Source organism: Watersipora subatra, chromosome 4 (genome assembly GCF_963576615.1).
Source record: "Watersipora subatra chromosome 4, tzWatSuba1.1, whole genome shotgun sequence".
Classification (NCBI taxonomy): domain Eukaryota; kingdom Metazoa; phylum Bryozoa; class Gymnolaemata; order Cheilostomatida; family Watersiporidae; genus Watersipora; species Watersipora subatra.
In genome coordinates, this window is record NC_088711.1 from 15,371,522 (window position 1) to 15,385,139 (window position 13,618).

General features: G+C 36.5%; 1 protein-coding gene across 1 annotated transcript; it reads right to left on the reverse strand.

The window, feature by feature from the left end:
- Nucleotides 1–1,716: 1,716 nt before the first annotated feature.
- On the reverse strand, nucleotides 1,717–2,265 carry LOC137393968 (uncharacterized). Its single transcript, XM_068080685.1, has one exon. The coding sequence runs from the start codon at nucleotides 2,263–2,265 to the stop codon at nucleotides 1,717–1,719; it is 549 nt and encodes a 182-aa protein (XP_067936786.1).
- Nucleotides 2,266–13,618: the final 11,353 nt, after the last annotated feature.

The window sequence follows — 13,618 nt, forward strand, 5'->3', positions numbered from 1 at the left end:
ATTAGTCCATCAATTAGTTTTAAGCTTGAAGGATCATCTATATATGTCTACAAATTAGTCACACAAAAAATCACCAAAACTTTCAGCCACAACTGACTTCATCGTCATTTGTAGTATTGCAACATGAACTGTAAGACTGAAGCATGACGAGGTTCAATATAGTCATAGAAAAAGATCTAATATTTATTACATCAAATAACAATTCTATTGAAAAAAAAAACACAGTATAACAACTGCTGTAAGATATATAATACAGTTTCTGCTAAGCTTTCTAACCTAAAACCCTTCATAAGGACAGAAAGTTATACACTTGTACATATCAACTGATTTAAGTTAAGCAACTTGTTCCTCTATCAGATGGCTTAGAGGCATAACGATTATAGCTGTGTGGTGAGTACTTTAACACAGATCAGTGACTATTAGCATATCAAGTAATACATTGGATGCTCCATTTTTTGTAGTATTACATCATGGCAAGTTTTATTGAAGGTTTAAATTTCAACCAATAAAATGTTGTAGCTAGTAAAAGTTTATACTCAATTACATAACTAAACACGCAAGGGAACAGCCATGTTAAGTTCTTAAAACTTCACTTATAAAAAGACTAGCTTATTTCCTCGAACAGCCCAATAGCCAGCTCCGAGGGTTGTGGTTCTCCCTTGATGACATTCATTTTGATGGTATTGCCTTACTAAGAGCTTGGCTATGAGGGTTTTTTTGTATAATGAGTGGGTGTCTTTCTTGAAGACTTAATGCAGTCGAGTTTTTTACCCTCCTACCAATAAGCAGTAGTTGTTCGGGGTCTAAATATGGATTCAGTTTGGCAATGCTACTCTGTTTCCAGGTAGTTCCTTTGTTGATGTGTTTGATGTATTGCTCATACACATCACTTTGTGCCATTTTGACAATGACTTTCTCGGTTTCTTTTAAGTCATTCACAGCAAGTATAGGCTTCTTCCAACATTTATTCGATGTCATTTTTTTACAGTTTGCTATGGCCCGAATGAGCTTTTCCCAGGAGCTGAACTTGCTGAACGTGTTTTCTCCAACTTTCATTTCCTTAGACTGAGATTGCGGAGCTGTTCTGACATGCTTCAGTTCAGAGTCTTCATCTGCTAGTTCATAATCTATCTGATCTCCAGATAGGGGTGTAATGTTCCGAGTTTGCAGAAACTCAGGACTTTCCCACCACCTAGATTGCTAAATATCTTTCACACGGGTTTCACACGGGATCCTTGAGAAACTATGTCAGCAGGGTTCATTGGCCATGCCATGAAGAACCATTAATCAGGTTGAGACAGACATCACTTTTACTCGGTTGGCTGCCAACATGTGGTAGCCTGCATTGCTATTCTTTATTCTTCCTAGTGTGATTTGGGAATCTGACCAGAAGAACTCTGCATCAATGTCTATGCGTAGCTCTGATTGGATCACATTGCTTAAGTGTGCTGCCTCAACTGCGGCCTGCAGCTCGAGGCGAGACACACTCATTGTAGACTTCAGCTGTACAACTCTGGATTTTGCAATGAGCAATGCTATGTGTACCTGTTGTTGTTTGTTTGTGAATCTTACATATGAACAAGCTTCGTGGCCAGACAGACTGCCATTGCAGAAGTGATGAAGTTCTGTGCGAGCTATTCCACCAAATTCAAGAGGTTTTATACACCTGCTAGTCTTTACCTTTTTCAAATCCGAGAGCGATTCAATGCAGGTCATTCACTTGGTCTTAATATCCGAGGAAACTTCTTCGTCCATCTCAACTGAGCTTTGACAGGCCTTTTGCATGATGTTTTTGCCGAGCAGTGTGAATGGAGCCAGTAGTTCAAGTGGATCATATAGTTGCGAACTGAGCAAGAGTATTCCTCTTTTAGTGAAAGGCTTAGTTGTCTTGCTATTTTTAAACATGGTGTCGCTGTTGGAGCACCACTCAAGGCCTAACATCCTTTCTGTTGGCAGCTTGTCTTTCAGGAAGTCTAATCCTTGTACCTCGTTTGTTCTCTCAAAAATAGGGATTGTGTTTAACAGCTTCAGACTGTTGCTGATAAATTTGTGTAGTCTTAGCTTAGCACCACTGCATACCTCTATAGTGTCCTTTACAAGCTTTATGGTGTCTTCGATTTCTCCAGTGCTAGTGATGCCATCGACGACGTAGAAGTTTTTAGAGTTGTTAACTGATGGCCTCATAAAATTGGAAAACGGATCTGTTAGTCTGCCACTGCTGTGATTCACTGTGAAATTGCCATTGCTGTGATTCATTGCTGCCATTTACTGTGAAGTTGTTAAAACTTCACGTATAAAAAGCGACAACTATGCTGACTAGAAGAGAATAAGAGCTTCTACTGGTGATGCTTCAGTTGTGCAACTTCATTACTGTATGTATCTAGCCTCAGCATCTGCCGTGAAGTCGGTAATAGACAATACTAAGATAAAACTACAAGGTAACCTTGATAGAATTAAATGCAATTACATATTGTAATGAGCACAACAGTAAAACATATGAATAAATGTATGATTGAGGCCAAGTAGTAACAATAATCTTCAAGAAAGTATAGAAATATGCATATGTGGTTGACTGACCTATTTGCCTCCAATGTCAGGCACATTGTTGAAATAAGCTGAATGTAAACTAATGAAATATGATTGAAACCAAAATATTGGTTGTTGATTGCATGAAGGCAAACAGTAAACTACTGTAAGTAATAAAGAACTAAAAACTGCTGATCTGGTTGTACGGTGCTGGGACATGGTGTGTTCTCTAAATTTTATTGGTGTGTGTTACATCCGGCCATATTTATGGATCAATTGGGACTGGACACACCACGCCAAAAAGGTCAGGGGTTGGCTTGACCACCCACTGGCAGCAATAAAAAATGAGGACAAAGGCATGACGTCTGTGGAGCCATCTCAGGTCAAAAATATCCTTGACAAGTCATATTCGGAACATTGTTACTTTATACATTTATTAAGTTAAGTAGAATTGTGATCTCATAGAGTTATCTGTTCATATTTAAATCGCAAGTGCTATTATGTAATCTCCCGTCCTGTAAAGCTCCCGTACTCAATTTTTACTTTTAATTAATAACATTGTTTATGCTTTTATTCATTACAGTTACAAAACATACACTACAACTCTGAAGAGAGTTTTTATAAGACACTATATCTAGATGCATATATCTAGGAGGTTTGAGTATAGATTGAACAATCGTCGTTCGCATTGTTGATAGTCAACGACGTGTATTCCGTGACATAACATACTAATGAAGGGATTAGCATATCAAGAAATTTAATCACTGATTTCAATTGGGCATTATATAGTGGAAAAAGGACTCTTCCTTCTTTCTATTGGTATTGCCTCGCCCAAGTGGTGTTACCTCTCTCAGTTGGACTTGATCAGGTTTTCAGGACAGATCAAGGTTGTCTATTACAAACACTATATTACAGCAATTAATACAATATAAAAACGTTTTAGTAAAATACCTAACCCATACCTTACATTTTAAACTACCTACTTCAATTTTTCATTTTAGTGCAGAATGGATAGCACACTTTTTAGAGCATTTAAAAGTTCGCAACCTCTACTATAAGATTAAAATTTTGAACACACTTTTTAGTTGAGAGTCGTAGAAAGTGTCTTACTCTATGTGACAATGCCAAAACAAGCAGTTCGAAATTAAAATTTCTTTAATAAAAATAGCAATTTAGACCCCCGACCAAACAAGAGCAAGGCGATTGGTTGGGAGATTTATGATAAATGCACATGTGCACACAAATCCCGAAAATTATTCATCAACAATGAAACGAACCCTTGTATCAAAATTTCATCAACAAATTTATCCATCGTTTTGTAGAGTCGTTAAAGTATAATAACGATACAAAACACAAACCTATTTAAATATGTTACCAAGTCTTTGTAAACCGTCGGCATTATCTTAAAACTTACCCATCTGATCGGATTATACACAAATAGACAGATTTATTTGGACGAAAATCGTTATTAAAACTTGCTAAGCCTCACCTTTATCAAAGTTAAGACCTGAAATTGAAACGCCGAGCGACAGGGAAATAGAACGATTAAGTCGTGCACATTTCACGAAAAAAACGTGCACATTTCACCAGTCTATAGCATTGCCGAAGGTTTCTCTGTAATTAACGTAGGAGTACTGAAATCGTTTCATTTTTGCCGATTTCAAAGTATCTGACACTTTAGACACATTTGAGTACTTTGGTATTCTAACTGATGGCCAACGCAGTGTAAGTAAAGGAAACGACGATGATTTTTTTTTCTAACGACTCTTATGAGATTACGATATTTAATTATAAGTTTGGATATTCTTCTTGATACTTCTTGATATTGTTAGCTATGACGTTTTGAAATGTAAACAAAATAGTGCATTGGTTTTATATTATTACTATATTAATAATATTGGTTCTAATAATATCAGTTCATTTTACGTCTAATATTGGCCAATATTGCATTTCTCCTATTGCAGGGGGAGAGATATAAACATGAAAAAGAAAGCTAAGAGAAAAGAAGCTAAGAATGCGGGAAAGCTGCTGTAGTGAATGGTTGATAAGGGAAACAGACGAGTCAAGTAATTGTCAAGAAATATAGCTTTGTCTAGAAATATCATTCAAATTTTTTAAAGTGATGTTTTTTTGCATTTATACATAACACTGAGTACATAAAGTATGTTTCAACATATACTTACTAAACGGTAAAGCATTAGTAAAATAGTTTTGTTATTTTATTCAACGTTCTACACGGATAAGTGTATTGACTGCGGCATTTCATTTGTACTTTTCTGCACTTCTTTCAGAGCTGCTCTCAAATCATGGTCATTCGAATATTTGAAACAAATCATATTGTACTGATTTAACACAAATGGTGATTTGATTCAATTTGAAAAGTTTTGGAAGTAACTTGATTCGATTTGAAGTTTCGGGCTGATTTGAAGACTTGATTTGATAAATAAATCACATCGCTATCGATAGCCTTGTCTTCTGTAACCGGTCGAAACATTTTTACGACGTTTGCGAAGTTAGCCCAAACTTTGGCAAGAAATGCGCACCATCGATACCGAGGCTAAGCAACCGCGTGCGTGTCCCTCTACAGAAGAAAGAAAGCTCTGGTAAGTTGTGGAAAAGGCATGTTTGTAGTTGTGGTGCTGGCATTGAATACTTTGATGTCAATTATTTGATTGCTAGAAATTGGTTGTGGCTATCCCACTCTAACCTCACAGTCACTAGTCAAAATAAAAATTACTTGTGCTGTGCCTACGGCATGAATGAATGAATAGAGTATTATAATATATAATATTCTATACAATACTATTCCATGCCACAGACACATTCAATATTCACAGTAATGACAATGTTCATGAATATAAATATGCATTATATTATAATTGGGTAGAATTTAATTAATAAAATAAATACAAATTTTGTTTGTTATATCAAATTTATTAAAATAATATTAAATAAAATTTTGATTTAATTTATTATTTTAAATTATAAATGAATAGCATAACAATAACATTCTATCCAAGTAAGTATAATACATGTAATAATTATATATCATACATAGTTTTAACATTACCATTTATGTATACATTATTATATAATTAATTATATTATATGTATAATAATATAATTAATAATAATTTATACACAGTCACTTACTTACTAAGTGAAGTATAATACTTAAAACGGGATTTCCCTCAAGAGCACACTTTACACTTGAATGAAGTGTACTTGCACATTATGTAGTATATATGAGTATATTTTCTATTGAAGAATTGTTCGAGGATCTCGTGACAGACTCATTCATAGTTACTGACGATGCCAACATGGATTCATATGATCTAGATCTACCTGGTATGTCTGTCTCAGGCCACATCTGATAGTGATAAAAAATTTCTGTATGTTAATCATATATACAATACTCTCATCTCATGTGTGTTACTGCACGACAATTACATAGCTTCATTATTCTTTTTAGAATCTAGTCAACTCTCTCGATCACGATCAAGGTCTCCTATCCAGGCCTCAGGATCTCATTCTCAAGAATCATTCTCGACAGTCACAGGAATTCCCAAAAAGCCAAATAGAGAACAGAAGATACCAGATGTAAGATATGCCCTGTTCGGGTTCTTGTGTCTATGTCTATGATTTATTTTATTTCAATCCTAGTCATATAATGTAACTGTGAATATCTGAAGTTAATCTGATATGTTGTTTGTTTTTTTATACTTAGATCCAGCTTGTCACCATGCCATGGCCCTTTGAATCAAGTCAGCTCCACTCAGTGTTTGTATTCAAGACATTAAACAAGGAAACTTCACGCACGCTCATTGTGAGATGTTAGATTGTGACACCTTGGCATAAGAAAAACTTATTCCTTGCCATGTTGGGTTGTAGATAATACAAGCGTGTTTCAAGAATTATAAAGTTACAAAAACTGGAAGGGAGGCCACCTGCTTGCAATGTGATGGTGTTGTGAAGGATGGACCTACTGGAACAGGAAACTGGTCCCGTCATATTAATCACTCTAATCACAGTACATCGTAAGCTTACATAAAATGATAAATTAGAGACACTTTAAATCTACAATGATAAATAATAATAAATAGCTTGCTTGTATACTGTGTCTCTATAATTTTTACACCCTGGTCTATGAGTAAAACCACTCCAGGTGTTAGCCTTGCAGCTAACCACATGAAAGCACATGGTCCCCCCATAACCCCTACCAGATTCTGCTACTCAAAAAAGCTGCCCAGCACTTGAAAAGCTGCCTAGAACTTTGAAATTGGAAACTTGAAACTTAGGAAATTGAACTGGCACCTTTACCATGCGATGTCACTCATTTTCATATACATGTATGGGTACCCAAACAGATTAGTAAATGTATTGGCTCAACAATCGCTAGGTAATTGAAAATTCTATTTCAGGAAAGCAAAGTATGATGAATATTTAAATAAGAAAACAGCTTCATCTTCCACACCAACACCTAAACTCACATCTTTCTTCGCCCCTGTTAATAAGTATAAGGCAAATGATCCAGAACAGCAGGCAATAAACATTGCTGTGGCTCTAAATATTCACACGGAAGCAGGTTAGTTCATAAGCACTATTTATGACCAGGTCCTGGACATTGTATTCACATAAATCATTTTCTAAGGGTCATACCCCCTAAATACTTGCCTAAGACTTGCATTTGCATATACAGTCAGTATTCACGACCTCTAGTCATGACACTCTTTGGAAACAAATTCATTCACACATTAATAAAAAATATGGAATCTGGTTGCGAATAGGACCATTGTCACTGTTTAGGATAAACAAGACAAACACTTTGATCGCTGATCATCAGTGCTTGCCTGGCATGATATCCATGCCTAGGCAAAGTATTTAGATCTTGTGTTATAGGCTAAAGCCGGCTTAACTATTTCATCCTTGTCCCCTAATTTTGCGGCAAAACATGTGTTCCAGATTGCTAGAAGAAATTCACTCGTCTTTATGCTGCATTGATTGTATGACATAAAATTGAACTTTTCTGCTGTTATCATAGAAATGGAACCATGGAAGGCATTAACAAGCAATATCGACAAGTTCTGGGAAAACTGACACAAGACCTGCAGAAGATCAGTAGCCTATCAGTGGCTGTTGACATCTGGACAGATAGAAAACTGCAATCGTTCTTGGGCATTACTGCACATTACATTATGGACAGTGAGCTTAAATCATCTCTGCTATGCTGTCAGCGGTTCAGAGGTTAGATTTCATTTAGATAGATATTATCAAGTGGCTCTGTTTCTTGTGCAGATAGGGTTTCATTTGTAAAAATGAAAGGTGTAACCCAAATAGCATTTCCACCATTGGCACACAAGCTGATTTGTACCCTAAATTAATGGCAAAGCTTATCCCAGAACTTCTGATGAGGAATGTATCACACACAGCTTCTAATTCTGAATATGATGCAAAGCAATGTTTGATGTATAACTGACTTAAAGTTTTAAATATTACCTACACTAATGTTCTAACAACACCCCTGGCAATTAACAAGGCTCTACTGCAAGTCTTGAGTCATACATAAAAGTTTTTGAAAAGTTTCTGAGCTATTGATATGTTATGTGTCATAATCCTGATCTACCAGGATTATTTTTGAGTTTTGTAAATGCCCTCAACTATATTATGGGTGTATGACTTTTATTATTGTGTTGTTGCAGGATCGCACACTGGATCCAACATCAACGCGAATATCACTGATGTCTTAACTGAATTTGACATACCGGATAAAATCAGTTTTAACATATCGGACAATGCAGCCAACATGCTCAAGGCTTTTACAGTTCGGATTCCAGTACCCGATGATACTGCAGTGGAGGAGGAAGAGGAGGAAGAGGAGGACTCAGATGAGGAATGGGAGGAAGAGGAGGAAGAGGAGGACTCAGATGAGGAATGGGAAGGGGATGGCAGCCTTGATGAACTCGAGATCGCTGAAAGTACACGAGGGAGCTGAGGTGCTTTGCACACAGCCTCCAGCTTGCGGTCAAGGATGGATTGATGCATTCTAAACAGAAAGGACTGACAGCACTCATTGGTAAATGCTGCAAAATATCATCAAAGCTCCATCAATCTTCAAAATTCAAGGTAGGAAGTTTAATTGATGAAGCTGGACTACACACTCATTCCTTTTACCACAAGTTATGCCTCAAGGTCCCATACCGTGGTAGAAAGTCAATGAAATTGAATATGTGAGATACCAAAACATATTCTGCCAGGTTTGGGTTTAATCACATAACATTCTGCAAATCACACATTTGAACACAGATCAGATATTTTTTTCATTAAAATCCCTTTGATTTATCAATTGTACAATAATATAAAAAAAAACATTGATTTCTGTTCAAATGTTTGATTTACAGAATGGAGCTATTGCATTGTTTGTGTTTGTTTTAATTCCCTTAGTAAGTATATGGTTGTGGCTAACACATGTGTGGTTGAATTATTTCATGCAGGAAGCTTTTGAAGCCAGGTTTCCACAGAAGAGTATCCCACAAGTGAATACGACAAGATGGAATTCCTTGTACCTTCAAATTTCTAGGATCGCAGATTTATCCGCAGACGACCTGTCAGCTTGTTTTGAAGAGACTCGGAACAAGCACATCATTCTTACATTTAGGGAAAATATCATGTTGCTGGATTTTGTGAAGATCCTGAAGCCGTTTTACCAGGCAACCCAAGTAACCCAAGGAGAAAAGGTTTGTGTGGTTAATTGTCTATCCGACTGACTGAATAAGTCAACTTCACCAATTAAGACAAGTGTGTTATTGGGCATCCAGTGTTTTATGAATTGAATAAATCAGTCTCTGGCTCTCATTGAGAAATACTCTTAAAAATACATTAACTATTGGTCTTTCATGTGAGGGTAGTATATTGTCATTTTGTTACATGTTGTTACTGTATATCCTTGACCATCTAACCCTATATCTATAATCTATAACCTTACAGGTGGTGACTCTCTCTTATGTACAGCCATGTGTAATGCAGCTACACAGACATTTACAGAGGGTAGCTGTTGGTGCTTTACGCTCCTTAGCTACAATACTGAGTGACTCTTTGAAGAAGCGATTTGTCGGGGTGTTTTCACTAATGAGCCCATCACCTGTAGATGAAAGGGTAAATGAACCTGTATCATAGTACACAGTAATTCAATATCTGGGATAATTGAAAATGATGTATCGAGAATATTATTTTTTTATGATTTGCTCTTTGCCATATGTGCTATTATGATAATACATAGTTTGATTATATTCATTCAGATCACTCTTAAGCGGTGGCTCTATTTTCACCACATGGTCACTGGGTACAAGCATTCCAGATGTTAACCTTGCGGCTAAGCGTATAAAAGCACATGGTGCACCCAAAACACTCCCTTTTAGACTCAGCTACTCGGGTTGAGAAGCTGCCTATAGCCAAGAATTCAAAACTCAATTTGATGACTTAGACCTCTAGACCACCTAATCACCTATATTTGTATAATGTGTTCTCAATGTTGTGTATTACAGGAACTCTTCGGCAAGTCTGTATATTTATTAGCAGCGGTTCTTGATAGGAACTGGGGATTGGAGGTTATCGAAAATTACTGCGAACCTGATGAAGTAGTTGCCGTGAAAGAAAAGTTGAGAGGTAATGTAGCCTGATCTACGTTTCACATGTATACATGAACCCTACGTGTAGCATCACCATGCCCAAATCGTGATATGACGCTCGCCGCCAATTTGGTTCTAGCTAATAAGACTGTTTAAGCATCTTAGAATATGAGTCTTAATGTATCATATCGCTATTCATCTTTGTTCTTTCAGGAATTCTCACATCTGAATTGACTTCGCTGGATGGTCAGGACGATGTACAGAAAGAGAAAATCACATGCACTCAGCAAATACAAATATGTGATAATGAAGATATGTTCGCTGATTTTTTGAATAGAGCACCTTTAGCGAGTACAAGCAACCTGGATTCAGTCAATCAGGAGATTGAAAAGTATATGGCGAAAAGCAGATCTTGTAACACTCTAAGCTATTGGCAAGGTGAGACACAGTTACTGAGGCTTAGCAAGCTGGCGCTGAAGGTCCTTTCAGTACCAGCTTCATCAGCTCCCATAGAACGGGTTTTTAGTAAAAGTGGCTTCATCATGAGGCCACACAGGAGCTCCTTAACATCTGAAAACTTGCGCAAGCTAGTTTTTCTAAAATGCAACAAGTGTATTTAAGTAAATGTGTTAATAGTATGTAACTGTTAATTATAGGCTCAATGCTTAGTTTCGTTTCTTTTAAGTTCAAGCCTCAGTAACTGTGTTTCACTTGCCAATATTTTCAGGTTTTATCTTTTATTTGTATCTTATATTTTGTAACTTTAAACAAGTATCTAAAATTGTTTTTTTTACATTTGTAAATTCTTGCTTAAAAGCTTCAATAAAAGCAAAGTCACAGCCATGACCATAAACTGTTACGTAACCCTCCACTCATTCATTGATGTATCGAGCCAATGGTATGGTATGATGTGCTCTGCAATGATGTTTTAACATACCTTGTAGAACAAAGAACAAAACCGTATCTAGTGATGAATTTAGCATACATAATATATATAGTGGTACAGAGATACAGTTATACTATTCCTATCCATAGAACCCAAAACGGGCAGGGGGGGCAAACCCCCTACCCTTTTCCCCTGGTTCAGATCCTATGGATAGGAGTACAGGCTACGCCGCTACAGCTATACTGTAGATTGATCATACTATGCAACAATTGAGCGAACAATTTGAAAGAGTATTTCAAATCATTCTCAAATGATTCAGGATTTGAATTCGTTATTGGGCTGATTTGATTTGCTTCGAATCTGCTGACAAGGGTGGGGGATTTGATTTGTAGTTCGCCGGATATAATTTGATTTGAGTCATAAAAAAGTGGTTTGAAAGCAGCTCTGACTTCTTTTGCGCTGTTTATGCATACAGTATTATATTATGTTTTGATATAAATTGGTTCTTATAAAATAAAAGCTGGTCATAAGTTCCTAGTTGGTGTCAAACATTTTATTAGACGGATAATACTGCTTCATTGTCGATCATCACATAGCCATAGTGTATAGTTTATTGTAATCTTGTGACATCCCTCCTTGATTGTCCCACTATCAAAATGACTATATACAGCCAGGGTAATACGTGTAGCCTAGGCGGTTCCGATACATGTATATGACATACGTACATGTATGATGAATATGAGAATGGTAAATTCTACGTGTAAAGGAAATTCCAAACGAAACAGCAGGTCGATAACCCCTCTGCTTTCTCTTCATATCATTCTAGTGCATAATATTCCATACACCAGTACAGTGTTCTGACACTGTATCAGCTGCATATTAGTCCTAGAAAAGGTTGAGTCAGTGAAAGATTAGTACCTCATGTATCCATGTTGAAACATCTGGATACACAGTCGGTACACACTCATACATCTGTAATACACACTGATACACATGAAGGCTGCATATTCATGTGTATACTGATTTGAGACACATGTATACACAATGTGTAACCACATGTACCGATAAACATGAATACATATGTATTCTTGTGTATCAACATGTACGAATTTGCAGTAAACGTGGTTAAGGGTGTATATACATGTGTCTGACACCTGTGAAACACCTGAATACACATGTCTGTACAGGGAGAGCATACCACTGTTTACCCCATATGCTACAGTAGCTCTTGTGTTTTAGTGATGGACAAACCATGAAACATGTTTGAACAGTTTAGTATGTAGGAACACAATATAGTTTCTTCGTGTGTCATAAATAATGTGTTCCAACTCAATGTCTTACTGTTTTCATCACAGCGAATCAGTGAAGTTCGTTTAATTCCCAATGCTCCACTGACTTCACTAACTGATTTATTGTTGTTTCTGACTTCATGTCTAGCAGAGTTAATTAGCTCAGTTGTATATGTAGATGCTATTGTTTCCCCCCCCCCTGTTGGTAATTTTTAGGCATGTTGTCTGCAAATGATTGTACAAAACAAGAGCTGTGTGATAGGTACAAATACTATTATTGCTATAATAGTATTGAAATGTATTTTCTAGCAGCAATGCAATTAATTTAATGTTCATTTTCTAATTACAACATTTAAAAAACTCACATCTACTAATCACAATCAATGGTTGGTGCAAAACAACATCCACTCTTGCTTTCCTAGTTATTGATAGATAATTATTGGACTGATACATCTACATGTATATTAGTAAATTTACTAGTAGGCCTGGTAGTAGTAGTAACAATTTAGACTTAACATAGAAGCTAACAAATTAAGCAGTTTATATCATATGCCTTGCAGCACAGGGTAATGTGGACATGTCCACTTTACCCCAACTTATCTTGACAACATCACCCCATCTTGTATATTACTACAAATTTTGATAAACCTCAGTCATTGTCAGAAGCTGCCTTCTGACAATCAATAGAGATAAACAACACAATATGCTTTGTTTGTGTACATAATGCCCCAAAATTTCCAACAACATTCACATTATGTAACCCAAGTAGTAAAACTCAATTAAAAATTACTATTTATATGATAGATATTAAGATGCTTACAGATTGATGTATGATGAATAAAGACTTCCAAATCAGCATGTGGCTTCTTCTAACAGGAAAAGGAAAGGTTTTATAATATGAAACAAGTGGAATTGGTTATAAATTTTAGCTAATAATTTAACTGTCCACTTTTCCCAGCCGTCCACATTACCCATTTCTCCCCTACTTTTCATTTACCCTCTTAGTCCCGATCCTGAACTTTTCGAGCTACATGTACAGTCAAAAAAGCTTTAGGCCCGATAGTGCCGGGCTACAAAAAAAACTACCTTTACATTGAAGCAACCAACGATTGACAACGTTGCAAACACCATTTTATTGCTATGGCAATGTTTAAGGAACAGTTTATGGTTGGTTAGAACTAACCTGAAGGCCCAATGCCATGAGATTTGGCAAATCAATGTGATCACACTTCCTTTGTGATAACTGGGATATGCATGCATTCGACCAGTCCTAAACCTGATCACTTTGGTGT